General features: G+C 38.1%; 2 protein-coding genes and 2 non-coding genes across 6 annotated transcripts; 1 reads left to right on the top strand and 3 right to left on the bottom strand.

Moving 5' to 3' along the window:
- Positions 1 to 40: 40 nt before the first annotated feature.
- On the bottom strand, positions 41 to 128 carry TRNAY-GUA. Its single transcript is given in 2 exon segments — positions 41 to 76; positions 92 to 128. It is a non-coding gene; the product is annotated as a tRNA-Tyr (tRNA).
- A 1,326-nt stretch (positions 129 to 1,454) lies between these two features.
- TRNAY-GUA lies at positions 1,455 to 1,542 on the bottom strand. The gene is given in 2 exon segments: positions 1,455 to 1,490; positions 1,506 to 1,542. It is a non-coding gene; the product is annotated as a tRNA-Tyr (tRNA).
- A 1,080-nt stretch (positions 1,543 to 2,622) lies between these two features.
- LOC111473866 (O-fucosyltransferase 1-like) lies at positions 2,623 to 7,173 on the top strand. 2 transcript variants are annotated; one of them, XM_023119234.1, is made up of 10 exons: positions 2,623 to 2,850; positions 2,951 to 3,116; positions 3,652 to 3,730; positions 3,867 to 3,937; positions 4,238 to 4,326; positions 5,024 to 5,147; positions 5,228 to 5,511; positions 5,718 to 5,847; positions 5,992 to 6,720; positions 6,860 to 7,173. In XM_023119234.1, exons 1-9 carry the CDS (start codon positions 2,843 to 2,845, stop codon positions 6,610 to 6,612), a joined length of 1,572 nt encoding a protein of 523 aa, XP_022975002.1. In that variant the 5' UTR covers positions 2,623 to 2,842; the 3' UTR covers positions 6,613 to 6,720; positions 6,860 to 7,173. The 2 variants fall into 2 exon arrangements, with proteins under 2 accessions (XP_022975002.1, XP_022975003.1); XM_023119235.1 differs by having other exon boundaries at positions 6,839 to 7,173.
- A 609-nt stretch (positions 7,174 to 7,782) lies between these two features.
- LOC111473861 (ubiquitin carboxyl-terminal hydrolase 2-like) lies at positions 7,783 to 12,822 on the bottom strand. Of its 2 annotated transcripts, XM_023119229.1 has the most exons (4): positions 12,620 to 12,822; positions 12,379 to 12,518; positions 9,494 to 12,222; positions 7,783 to 8,329 (listed from the first exon to the last, which is right to left on the bottom strand). In XM_023119229.1, the coding sequence occupies exons 2-4, from the start codon at positions 12,382 to 12,384 to the stop codon at positions 8,089 to 8,091; spliced, it is 2,976 nt and encodes a 991-aa protein (XP_022974997.1). In that variant the 5' UTR covers positions 12,385 to 12,518; positions 12,620 to 12,822; the 3' UTR covers positions 7,783 to 8,088. The 2 variants fall into 2 exon arrangements, with proteins under 2 accessions (XP_022974997.1, XP_022974998.1); XM_023119230.1 differs by lacking the exon at positions 12,379 to 12,518 and having other exon boundaries at positions 12,574 to 12,822.
- Positions 12,823 to 13,914: the final 1,092 nt, after the last annotated feature.

Raw genomic sequence — 13,914 nt, 5'->3', positions numbered from 1 at the left:
TAAGGGGGATATGGTAAAAAAATAATAATTGAAAAAGGAATCCGACCTGCCGGATTCGAACCAGCGACCTAAGGATAACTGAGAGACCTCACTACAGTCCTCCGCTCTACCAACTGAGCTAAGGTCGGTTTGTGAATGTAATGTGACTTAAACTTTAATTATACAAATGTAAATAAATAAAATTAAGCGGATATGGCAAAAAAATAATTGAAAAATAAATCCGACCTGCCGGATTCGAACCAGCGACCTAAGGATAACCGAGCTAAGGTCGGCTATAGGTTATTTCGTGACTTAAAATTTAATTATATTAAGTTNCCACCCCAGCCGCCGGCGTTGGGCCCTACCAGGATGAGTTTCCTTCTAGATAAAGGCCCTAGTAGGCCAATGCTTATTATTCTAGTCCACTCAAGATCCCAGAGAATCCATGCTTAAAATATACTCTATTCCCATAATTATCAGATAATCAAACAAAAGAGAGGGGGATTGAAGTTTAGGACGTATTTTCTCGCGTTACCTTTCCTTCCATCGCAATGAGGCGGTGAAGAGCGTCGATTTCCTGCATACGAACCCCTAAAGAATCCCATGAATCAACCTGGAGAATTGAAAGCGCTGATTGCGAGACCTTCCACGCTGAGATGCTTTCCTTAGCCACAAGAAGATCGCTGTGTGCTTTGGCCACAGCGTTGTTGATCCTCGTGACGCCTTCTGCTGGCATCGTAGTCTTACCATGCGCCTGGGAACCCGTATTGGGAGGTTGTGGAGAATGGAAACCTGGATTGGGGGCTTGTGAAAACTGAAAACCGTGATTTTGTGTCGGCAAGTTCGAGTTCTGCATAGGGAAGTTGACGTTCTGATGACCAGGAATAAACCCGCCGGACGATTGGAGAATATGATTAAGGGCTTCAAGCTGAACATTGGGATTAAAAAAAGGCGCTGCAGGAAACTGATTGGAGAATATGATTAAGGGCTTCAAGCTGAACATTGGGATTAAAAAAAGGCGCTGCAGGAAACTGCGCTTGTGGCTGTGGCTGCGGCCACGGTTGCTGCTGCTGCGGCTGGGAGTGCCGTCGACCGGCGCCGGAAGGAGCGAAACGGCTGCGGCCACGGTTGCTGCTGCTGCGGCTGGGAGTGCCGTCGACCGGCGCCGGAAGGAGCGAAACGGGATGGTCTTCCGTACATCGCTCTCAACTCCGATTAGCTAAGTTAGAAATTTACTGTTTTTGCATTCAATACTGATGTTTCAGGCCTGCAGCTGATTCGGCGGCCGCTATATTATCGTCCCTTTCGCCGGAATTTGGAGGCGCGAAATAAAGGACCGTAGGGTTTAGGGTTTTGTGTTTGGCGGGAGGAAGATAGCCGGATTTATAAATTGCCTTCCATTACTCAAAAGAAAAAAGAAAAAAAAAAAGGTAAATAAGGGGGATATGGTAAAAAAATAATAATTGAAAAAGGAATCCGACCTGCCGGATTCGAACCAGCGACCTAAGGATAACTGAGAGACCTCACTACAGTCCTCCGCTCTACCAACTGAGCTAAGGTCGGTTTGTGAATGTAATGTGACTTAAACTTTAATTATACAAATGTAAATAAATAAAATTAAGCGGATATGGCAAAAAAATAATTGAAAAATAAATCCGACCTGCCGGATTCGAACCAGCGACCTAAGGATAACCGAGCTAAGGTCGGCTATAGGTTATTTCGTGACTTAAAATTTAATTATATTAAGTTAAAATTAAAATTATATTGTTAATTAATAATATTATTTGACGAAGAGTGACAGCCGAAAGAACATATAATTAACATGTTTCTTAAACAAAATTTTATGTCTTCTTCCATCATTTTTGTAATTGACATATGATATTGTTTCATTTGTCATCAAAATTATACACGATGATTAGTTCGATCAAATACAACCAAAGCACTGTTATTATTATTATTCAAAATTAATATCAATTTTTTAAGTTTTTTCTTTTGGTTGAAATAGTTTAATTCAAACTTTCCAAATTTAAGAATCTCTTTTTAGATATTTATTAATAGCTATTTTAATTATATTAAAAAAAAAACTTTAATATATATACATATAGATAGAAAGAAATCTCTTCCCGTAGACGTGTATTAAAACTGTGAGACTAATGGCTATATATAATAGGCTAAAACAAACAATATTTACTAACGGTGGGTTTGGGCTGTTACAATTGGTATTAGAGCAAGACATTGAGCGGCGTATCAACGAAGACACTGCCCTAAAAACAGGTGGACGGTGAGATATCGCATTGGCTATAGAGGGAACTAACCATTCCTTATAACAGTTTGAAAACTTCTTCCTAGTATATGCATTTTAAAACCAGGAGGGCGACGACGATACGTATCAAGCTAAAATGGATAATATTTGCTAGCTACGACTTTCATCAATAATACATTCCTATTTACAAAAAAAAAAATAATAATAATAATAATAAATAAATAATAATAATAAAATAGATAAAAAATATTATTTTAAACTTAGTTTAAAAAATACATTTTAACATTTGGTTAAAAAAATACATATGAGTTTTTTAAAGTTTTATCACACACATATATATATTTATTAATTTGGAATTTATTAATCTAGCCATGAATTAAGAAAAAAAAAAAATCCAGAAATGGAAACTAAAACGACACATCTCTTCATCGCTTGTGCTTCGCAGTCAATTCCCCGCGAATCTGCGCGTCGGTAGATAGAAATCCAAGAAATTGATTCAGTTTCTTCCAATTCTTCCAGATTATCAGTCCTTGAACTTGCCAACTGCCTGGTTTTTGACGAATTGGCGATCGCAATCGGAGGAGAAACTCCAACTTAATCATGAGAAGGTTGTTCTCAGATAATCGGTTTCTCATACATTTGTCTCATTTACGGCTGTGATGTTTCCTCATCGTCTTAGTGTTTGATTTACCATCTCCTTCACTGCAGATCGGGGCACCATTTACATCGGGCCAATCCGAAGCAAGGTGCAGGGGGCTTGAAGGGCTTGATGGGAAGGTTATCAATCGCTGTGATTGTTCTCTTGATCTGCACAGTTTCACTGTATATTTCGTCGACGAGCAAAGCTGGCCTCGGATCCGTCTCTCGCTCTGAGGTTAGTTGAGGCTGAGCTTATTGCGCGTGATTATTTACTGTTAATGCATGCTGTTGCGAAAATGTTGAAGTAGAGCTCTAGACTTGTAGTATCAATTATGTTCGTTCTTCTTCTACCTCTGGCACATTGGAAATAGTATGCCGACCCATCATGTTAGCGCTGGAATTTCGTTCTCGCTAACGTGATTATCCGATTTCGTTTTCCTGAAACAATGTCAAAGTCTGTGTTACTCTATGACTGTCTGTTGAAATGTTTTTGTTAGCAGTGAAATTCCGACCACATTGTTATCTTAAAATGGTGTGTAAGCGTAGGTACCTTACATAGAAAAAATGGTCTGATGCTCTTTTAAATTGAGCGTTGGGAACTTCTTCGGTTAATCTTCTCATCCGAAAGAATTAAGTTGGCAAAAAGAAAGCTACTTCGCATGAGCTAGTTTCTGGACTCATGGAGGAGGTGGTTGGTAAAGCTATTGATAATGTATGAATATTTAAACGCGACTGAAGCTTGACATTTCGTTCTATTCTTGTTTGGTCAGATCAAGGCTGAAGAACTTTGGAGTCCTGCTGATTCTGGTGGTTGGAGACCTTCCTCAGCTCCGAGATCCGATTGGCCACGTATTTCTTCGCTGCCTTTAAAAATCATTGTGTCATGCAACAAGATTATGTTGCATGCTTTCACCTTATATTCAGATATTATGGTTTTATTGTCTCAAATAACTATAAATTTTAAAACTCAAACACACTATGACAGCTCCACCAAAGGAAAGCAATGGTTACTTGAAAGTTCGCTGTAACGGGGGTCTGAATCAACAACGCAGTGCGGTAAGTATTCCGTACATCTCTTGAACGCTAATTTCTTTCATTCCCTTTCAGTTCTTTTGTTTTGAGTAAGGTAGATGTTCAATTTGAGTGGAAAAATACGTTACTTTTGTTTGCTTTCCACTTGCATTACCTGGTTGGATGGTTAGAGCAAACTAATTATCACAAGAAGTTTAAAGATGTGATTATAAACTCGCAAATGATGGATCATTTTAAATTATTAGTAAGCACGATTGTGATGTCCATTGGGGTTTTCTGATGATGGATCATTCTTATCATAAAATATTATTTTGGATGTTTTAGATTTGTAATGCAGTTCTTGCTGCTCGGATTATGAATGCAACACTTGTATTACCTGAGTTAGATGCGAACTCCTTTTGGCATGAGAAGAGGTATTTCAAATTTTAAATATCTATCTCGGTATTTTACCTGTTCTAGTCACCTGCTTGTATATTTTATGTTGTATTTGCCTACTTTTGTTGTTTTTGTTGAGGCCATGAAACCGTGAAGTGAGAGGATCTTTTCCAAGTGATACGTATAAATATAGAAAATGAAAGTAGGATCTTGGTTTTGAAGCCAAGTTAAGCCCCCCTTCTCTTCTGGAATTTTGTGGAGGATTCTTATGATGTGGCTTTTACTTCAAGATTTTGAGGTTATAGATCATCTCTCTTTTATAATGGCTTCTTTTTTTTCTCAGCTCATTGAAACCTTAGTGCACATTTTATCAAGACTTATGCAGGTCATTGAACTTAGTCATCAATTGTAAATCACCTCTTTGTTTTTTTTGCCGTCTTACCAATTGGGGCCGTAAAGCTAGACAATCTTAACACTGAGAAATAGTTAACTCAGCGAACTAGAAAAAATAATTTGGGCAAGATTTAGTCAACCTCCTCAGTGAAAAGCATTTTCCTACGTTCTGACTGACAAGAACTTCGATTGTCCCGATGCACAGCTACATGAATGCTTCTAATAAACTTATGTCTTATTACTTACAGCTTTCCAATAAATATTTTTTTTTCTCTCTCTCTCTCTATTTTTCCAATTACATCTACTATACATTCCTGATAACTATGATTTTATTTTGCGCAGTGGCTTCCATGGCATCTATGATGTTGAGAATTTTATAAGGACACTGAGGTATGATGTACGAATTGTGGAAAGCATTCCAGATGTTCGCAAGAATGGGAAAACTAAGAAGATAAAACCTTTTCAGGTAAAAAAGTCGGATGTTGCAATTCTAAAAGAGATTTTCTGTTCATATATTTATACTCATGTTCTCTTTAATTGACTCAGCTCCGACCCCCTAGAGATGCCCCAATCAGTTGGTATACTTCTGTTGCTCTTGAGAAGATGAGGGAGCATGGTGCTATATATCTCACTCCGTTCTCACATCGTTTAGCAGAAGAAATTGACAATCCTGAATACCAAAGATTGAGATGCAGGGTTAATTATCATGCTTTGAGATTTAAGCCACATATTTTAAGAATTAGTCAATCAATAGTTGATAAACTCCGCAATCAAGGTCATTTCATGTCTATTCACCTTCGTTTTGAGATGGACATGCTGGCCTTTGCAGGGTAAGTATTTTCTTCATTAATATCGATAATGGATTTTAGAACATGGTCATGATGTCTGCCTTACAATAAACATTTCATTGGACACTACTAAGAGGATCTTGCACATCCCTGCATTACTGTTTACTTTCTTTCTCGTTCTATTTCTTATTTGTATATAGAGAAAAGTTCATCTTATGGTACATTTTCATTAATTGACTGGTTTGTAGGTGTTTTGATATTTTTACTCCTGAAGAGCAAAAGATCTTGAAGAAATATCGAGAGGAAAATTTTGCAAAGAAGAGACTGGTTTATAGTGAAAGAAGGGCAATTGGAAAATGCCCCTTAACTCCAGAGGAGGTGACTTGTCGCACACACACTTGACTATGTTTTTCTTAAAGAAACCAATTGATTTCTGGGCACTTTAATTTGTCATTTTTTATTGACATGTAAGAATTATGTGGTAAAGAATCACTGATGCTGCAAGGTTTCTTTGGTCTGCAGGTTGGTCTCATTTTACGTTCCATGGGGTTTGACAATTCTACCAGAATATATCTTGCAGCTGGTGAACTCTTCGGCGGTGAACGATTCATGAAGCCATTTCGTGCCTTGTTTCCCCGCCTTGAGAACCATAGCTCCGTTGAATCCTCAGAGGAACTTGTTGAAAATGTAAGGGGACTGACCGGGTCTGCAGTTGACTACATGGTTTGTCTCCTTTCCGACATCTTCATGCCAACCTATGATGGGCCAAGCAACTTTGCCAACAATTTGCTGGGGCACCGTCTTTATTACGGCTTCCGAACTACAATAAGACCAGATAGGAAAACTCTTGCACCAATTTTCATTGACAGAGAGAACGGAAGGACAGCAGGTTTTGAAGAAGCTATTAGGAGAGCTATGCTCGGCACACACTTCGGTGGGCCACACGAACGCATTTCACCAGAGTCATTCTATACGAATTCTTGGCCCGAATGTTTCTGCCAAATGTCACCAAAAAATCCTGCTGATAAATGTCCACCAGATAACGTGTTGGCGATTTTGAACAGTCGATTGGTGGAAACTCAAAGAGACAATGATTTGGATGTCTCAACTCAAACAAATTCAACAACCTCAGTAGGAAGATGAGAAACATATATCAAGATTTTAGCAGTTCATTCTAACTCCACCACGCCAACAATACAGTTACCAATTCCAATTGAATAGGGTTCATTTACCAACGGCACATGCGTTCAGGTAAATTTTATGGGTAAAAAAATAGCCTAGCATAAACCAGTCTTTTCTCCTTGAGACCTTCCTCCCCTCCTCTCCTTATTTAAACTGACATTGGTTTTTGTTCTGTTGAATCATGAAGGTCATTTCTTGCTTTTGTCAGGTTCGTTCGGGGATATATTTTAGCGTTGTGAGACAACAACAAGAGAGTCGTGCTCATTCTCTTTCGAGATGATGGTGGGTTCATCTGGGGTGTGTACAATGCACTTTCTTTATATGTTGTTCTTCTGAGTGTCTTATTTTGTAATGTAGAATGTTTTGTTTAGAGATGTCAAGATGGTAGAATTAAGAGGACTGAATTTTATTTACATGTTACAGTTTTTTACACTGGTGAGTTTGGGATATCTTTGTTCGCTTTTCCATGAGTGGATACTTTTTTGGTTCTAAAAGGGAAATACCCCTATTATTCCTTTCTCATTCTCCCGATTGTTTCATAGAGACCTACCTATTACATGCTAGAGTTTATCGAAAAGTTCTTTTTTTCACGAGTCTTATATCTGCGGTGTAATGGCTAAATTGTTAGCGAGCCTTCTTCAACACCTCATTTCCTAAAATATCATTTTATAGTTTGACGAAAACTCGACCAGTCACGACATTTTTTTAATGAATAAACAGAAATTTAAACCGTTAACATGAAGAAAAAGTACATTTTTGAGTGCATTGATGATCCAAAAGAATTCGAATGTTTAATTGCGAGATTCAACCAACTCTTCAAAAGAAACCACATCCCAAGATTTAGAAAAACCATGAAATAAATCAAATATGAACTTGACAGCCAAAGGATACTTTCTGTGTTCTTGGATAAGATGATTCATTGTTTTTTTTATGCCAAATGGAGACTAATTCGACTAAATAGTGAAGTCATTATAGCTTCGCTTAATCTCCACCCAACATTGTGTTGAAATAAATTAAGGAAAAAAGACCAAAAAATATGGGAAAATATAGAGATTGAACTTTGAAGAACATTTTATGCAAAATTTGAAGTACCATTAAAATGCCTACTTAAACACATGGAAACACAAACAATTTGAGCAAAAAATGATATATATCTCATATAACAAAATCTGGGGTCAAAAGGGGTGGGGGTCTCAATCCCCCCACCCCCCTTCTATTGGCAATGGCAATAAGACAAATTTCATGACAAATCATATTTGAAAAGCCTGCATCTAATAGATCAAAAAGAATGGATTTTTACGGGGAGGGGGGGCAAAAATTATTTTGTGAAGGGTGTTGTACACTCACCTGCCTCTCTCTCTCTCTCTCTCTCTCTCTCTCTCTCCCTTCTGTTGGAGGACATGAAGAAGTAAAAAGCATGTGTTAGCCAATGATCTGTCAGGTTATCTCATAAAACAAGATGTATGCATCACAACCGAGAACCCGATCCAGGGTAACCTCGTTTACGCTGGCATCGTTTGCATAAAACCAAACAGAAGCGCCTTCCTCAGCTTCCCCACTGCTGCTTCTCCTCCTGTTCCCCCCTCTCACATATGCAACATAATGGCCTCCTCTCATAGATCCGGAGTGCTCCACGACCCCGACCAACCGATAATTATACTTCTCCCCATCTGTACGCCTATAAACATAAAAGGTGTTAATATTACATTATGTATTCAGTCACTATTAATCATCAATTCCTGACTCAGTTTTCGTATTAGATAAAATCTCCCATAAAACTGAAGCTAACTAGATATTGCATCCGTACTACCAGATTGTGCATCTAAAGCACACACTTTTTTTACCTAGAACAATGTAGTTGTATGTAAACCTAAAGCAATAGCACGATGAACCAAAAGAAGTCTCTGCCCTCATAGATCCAGAGTGCTCCACCAGAAATAATTTACAACTAATGATCTATAAATGAACAAAAAGTGGTGAATACTTTCACTTTGGTGAAGTCTATACACTGGTGTAAGAACGTATGAAACTCAACATGAAAGATTTTAATTAGCCATGGTTCTTTGAGTTGTAACATTCAAGGTTGCAGAATGTGAACCCATGAGCTACCATTGAAGCACAGTTTCTGGTCTGATAATAAGCTGGACAAGGAGGTATATATGATGGAAAATAAAAGGTATTGTTGATGGGAAAAAAGAAAAAGTTGGATTGCCATAGATTTAGCTAGTCGACAACAGTGGTTATGAAAATTTTATGTTTTGTTTCGTTTTACCATCAGTATCCACCAAAGCAACTTCTGAGCTTCTACAAGTAATTCTATGAGATCCCACATCAGTTGGAGAGAAGAACGAAACATTTTTTATAAGGATGTGGAAACCTCTCCCTAGCAGACACATTTTAAAAACATTGAGGGGAAGCCCAAAAGAGAAAGCCCAAAGAGGACAATATGTGCTAGCGGTGAGCTTGGACTATTATAAATGGTTTAGAGCCAGACACAGGGCGATGTACCAACGAGGAGGCTGAGTCCTGAAGAGGGTGGACACGAGATGGTATGCCAGCAAGGACGTTGGGCCCCGAAGACGCGTTTTAAGAACCTTGCGGGAAAGTCCGAAATGGAAAGCCCAAAGAGGACAATATTTGCTAGCGGTCGGCTTAGACTGTTACAACTTCAGCTAGCAGCCAGGGATAAACATGGCATTTGAGTGTCTTAGAGTTTTTCTCTCTTTTATTAGAAAAATACCCAAATGAATCTTCTTGTCTAGAGGAAAATGATGTAAGCAATGGTCTTGGAGAATTTAAAAAAATTGCAAAATGCAACAAGATAAAAGGATGAAGATAGTACCTGGTATCCATGTATGGTTTGAGATCAATTGTTTCCTTGAATCTAACATGGCCATTCAATTTACTATAACGACCCCGAGCATCAGGACTAAACCTCTTTATATGAATTGTCAAGATCGGAGGGGCCTTGTGAATGAGAAACCTCTTTGTTGCATCTCTTTTCACATTCACAATTGTTGAATCAGAATCCATCTCACCATCCTCACCCTTTTCTGATTCACTGTTCTCAGCACATATTTGTGAACTAATGGGCTTGGTATTAGATTGTGGATGTTCACCGCCCTTAGGATCGTCGTTGGAAAGAGAACAACTGGGTTTATCACCGGAACATTCTTGACTGCTGGTTTTATTACAACCTGAAGAATGTGCTAGCCCAGGATTCATATCTCCATCAACCATAGCTTCATCCTCATCCAAAGCAAGGGAATCTGTCTTGCCTGTCTTGCAATTGACAGGCTTTGTGCAATCTTGACTGGAACAATCTACATTCTCTTTCAAATTCGAGCTTTCGCCACTGTTATAACTTACGGACCCATTTACTAAATTCACATTTCTTTGATTTTTTACTTCAACTGAAGAGTTCTTGCCTAAGCATGATATATCACCCCTTACTGCTGTTTCATATCCATTTTCTACATCACTGCTAGCAACTTTTGATTGCTTCTTCATTTCCAACCTTTGTTGTTGTACTCTTTTTGAGCATTTTTCACAGTTATATCCATTTTCATTGGACAGAAGTTCTGGCTTGGTGAAATAAGTTAGACAACTCTCCACAGAGACGGGAGAATCAGTATTATCAACTTCCTCAGGTTCAGACTCACTAATAAAACTACTTTCCAAAACTTCATTCCCAGTGGATGGCCTCGCAATGGGGCCCATAATGACTTCAGGCTCATCAAACATATCACCAAGACCAAATCCATCAAAATCATTTTGAGCACAGCCCAAAACTGATGAGGAAGCCTGATCATCTTCTTTTGCTACTTCAGCAGTGGAACTCTCTTCCTTGTAAGGAAGCAGCAAAACATCAGAAGCTTGAACCTGTAAAGGGGATTCATCGTCCCACGAATCCGCTGGAGAAAAATCTGGTCGTTGATTCGTCTCATTATGAAGAGGCGATACGTGCATACTTGGCCCGCAGATGCTTTGTTGTGAATCATCACTAATGAATACTTCAACATTTTTGTCAGAATCCTGAGTAGTGGAAATATCATAAGTTTCAGCATTTGGTTCTGGTCCAAGGAAATCCATCCACGTCAAAGCGTCTGAAGTACATTCTCCTCCATTCTCGTTCTCAACTTCTTTTTCAGACTCTTTAACATCTGAAACGTTCTGAGAACTTAAAGTCTTCTCCATGATAATAGTTGTGCCACTGGCGCTGGCCTCTGATTGAAGGGAGGAGTCATTACCAGACGATGGAACTGAAGCAATTTGAACTGGTACAACATCTGAAGCCTTGTCAGGTTTAGGATGCGTCTTGCCACTTCTCTTGGGTGGCCCTTTAGATTTCTTGGTTCGAGAGACTGGTTGGACCTTTTTGGCCAGAGATTTTTTCATTGGAACAGGAAGAGAGAGATCTAGAAATGGTTCGTAAACTGTCGATGTGTGGCCACATTCTTTGCAACATACAGCACTAGATATTTGCCCCCCGAACATCTCATCGACAAAAGTAGGAGTGGGATTTCTAGATATTATCTCTTCCTTCGACTTCTTCGTTTTCCTTGAAGTCAGCTCTTCAGTAGACAATCCATCAAGTAGGACACGAAGCAATTCGTGACTATCATGTTGCTCGTATCCTTTGAACTGAGGGGCTTTGGTAGAGATACAACCAAAAACTGATCTTGGATTTATTGAACCTTTCGTTCTGCCTTCCATTCTTGCTTCTGTAAGGATCTTCTTCAAAGCTATAGTTAGAGGCCCAACACATTCTTCCAATTTCATTAAATGATCTCTCAACAGATCAATGGCCAAGAGATTTTGAAGAATTGAATTGAAAAAACAAGTGTTACCTAGATTAATCATCCCTTTTACAACATAATGATTTCTTCTGTCCAAATCACTTAATATGGAACTTTCCGATTTCGTTGCAGCTGTAACGTCGCTACTTGCTTGCCATGTATTCTCAACATCCACAGGTGAGGCTTCCATAGACTGGTCCCTAATTAATTTCACCACATTAGACAAACCATCTTTCTGTTCACCATTCTCCTCAGTTTTCTCTACTGGAAGTAGTGTATTGCAAGAGAAACACCATCGAAGCTGCGGGTTTTCGAACTGAATCACCACCGGGTGACGAGTTTGCCTGACATGTCGAACAGCATGACACTGAGAGTTTGTAGGAAGTCCAATTCCTCCACAGGCATAATGTCCACACTGCAAACAAATCCAAATTGCTTTGGAATCAACTTTACCATCCACCGAAGTTCCCCCCTTCTTCTTCCCATGTCTAGCCTTCCCCTTACTCCCCCTTCTATCAGCTGAACTTTCTTGACAATCTTCACAGCTAATAGGTTCAGAGGACCCAAGTTTAGAAGATAACTCATTCAAATTAAAGCATGTATCAATATGCCCGCATAGGCTATTCTCCTTAACAACTGAAACATCATCATCAGCAATCTCCACCGTTGTGCTGCTTCGCTGGGGCACCTTCCTCGGTGAACTTGAAGATACCCGCTTCTCCTTCGTAGGAGTTCGGCCGTTCTTCTTCTTAGCTTTCTTCCCCATGGTTCCCTAAACACAGATGCACAGATACCATTAGAAACAAACAAATAATAATAAAAATCGTCTGTACATAATTAAAATCGAACAAAATCACATCACTCCAATCTGAAGATTCCATTCTTATAATCACTGTTCAAACGTAATCGACAGAAATCAAACACTCACGTCCATCTCCTAAATCAGCCATCCATGAAACTTATACACAACCATTCAAAATCCACAGAACCTACAAACGCAGCGGCTTCTCATCCTAACGAAGATCCAGAACAATATTTCGGATCGAAAACGGTGGACAAGTGCTTCTTCTGAACAATCGAAGAAGTCAAAACAAAAATAAGAACCAAAGTCGAAATCCTGTACCCGATTATAGCGATGAAGAGAACCAAGAGTGGTGATGGAAAATTACAGCCAAACCAGCAATTACATGGGGCAAGGAAGATTGAAAACTTCAAGATCTCGAGAAATTTAGAGAAAGAAAAAGAAGCGTGCAGATTCCCGCTGCTGCTACTGAAACTCTTCTCAATCTGAAAGGCGAAGGTTGGATTAGTGAGGGCTGAGGGCTTCTCTCATGAGAGGATAGAGAGTTTCAGTAGTAGAAAAGATAATTAGAATTTACTTAATTTATGATTGGATATATTTATCATTTTATACCAATTTAATTTTTATTGTGAAATTTATTATGAATATTTATTGAAATTTTAACTAGAAACTCAATCTTTTATAAGTTATAAAATTTAAGTCATTAAATAATAAAAAAATTGGCATTTAATTTTTAAGTTTTTTTTAATAAGAAATATTAAATTATTAAAAGTTTTGAATTTGTTAGAAAAAATGATTTTGTATAAATAAAATTTAAAATTATATTGTAAAATTAGTTTTAGGGATATATTTAAATTCTAAAAGTTTAAATACAAAAATCTTAAAAGAGTTTTAATCTAATAAGGAAACTATTCGAACTCAACGAAATAATAATGATAAAAGATAAGAAGATATATTTCTTTATTTATTAATTTTTTGATTATCCACAATATTTTAATTTATAGATTAAAAAAATCTTTTAAGTTTTTAAGATCATTAATTTATTTGATTTTTTAAATTAAAAAAAAATCAATTTCTAAATCACAACTAACCAAGATGACAATAGAATCCGCGTTTGTTCGGCCACACTCGCCGTTCGAACGTGCATGTTCAATCTTGTGCAACACAATCGCAAAAAATGTGTTGGTAAAGGCAAACCTCGCCTATGGTCCAATGAATGCAGTCGAGCAAAAAATATGAATGGGGCTTGAGTCCCCTTTAAGGCTTATCGTGAGCGTATCAAAATCACGATGCTACAGGGTTGAAGATTGAAGATGTACAGCCGTGACATTAAAGTAAATTTGTGTTAGACAAATTATTGTATAGATAGCTATATTTGACGATGAACCAATCAAACCCGTAATTTTTTATTCAAAAGGGAAAAAAATAAAAACCCAGAATTTCAATTTCAACACCACCACCGTGCTTCAAGAATTTCACAAGGAAACCTCCTTCATATCCTGGCGGGAAGAAAGTTTAAATCTCACAAGACCTTAGCGAGTAACATACCATTACTAACAGATCCAACTGCGTCTAGTTCCATTCGATTTAACATTGGAGGACGTCCAAGAATGCTGCTTTAATCGACTAAGTGAGAACGGTGGATGACATCCAAGAAAGTTA

The sequence above is a fragment of the Cucurbita maxima genome, unplaced genomic scaffold (genome assembly GCF_002738345.1).
Source record: "Cucurbita maxima cultivar Rimu unplaced genomic scaffold, Cmax_1.0 Cma_Scf00176, whole genome shotgun sequence".
Classification (NCBI taxonomy): domain Eukaryota; kingdom Viridiplantae; phylum Streptophyta; class Magnoliopsida; order Cucurbitales; family Cucurbitaceae; genus Cucurbita; species Cucurbita maxima.
This window is presented reverse-complemented; position numbering and strand designations above follow the sequence as displayed.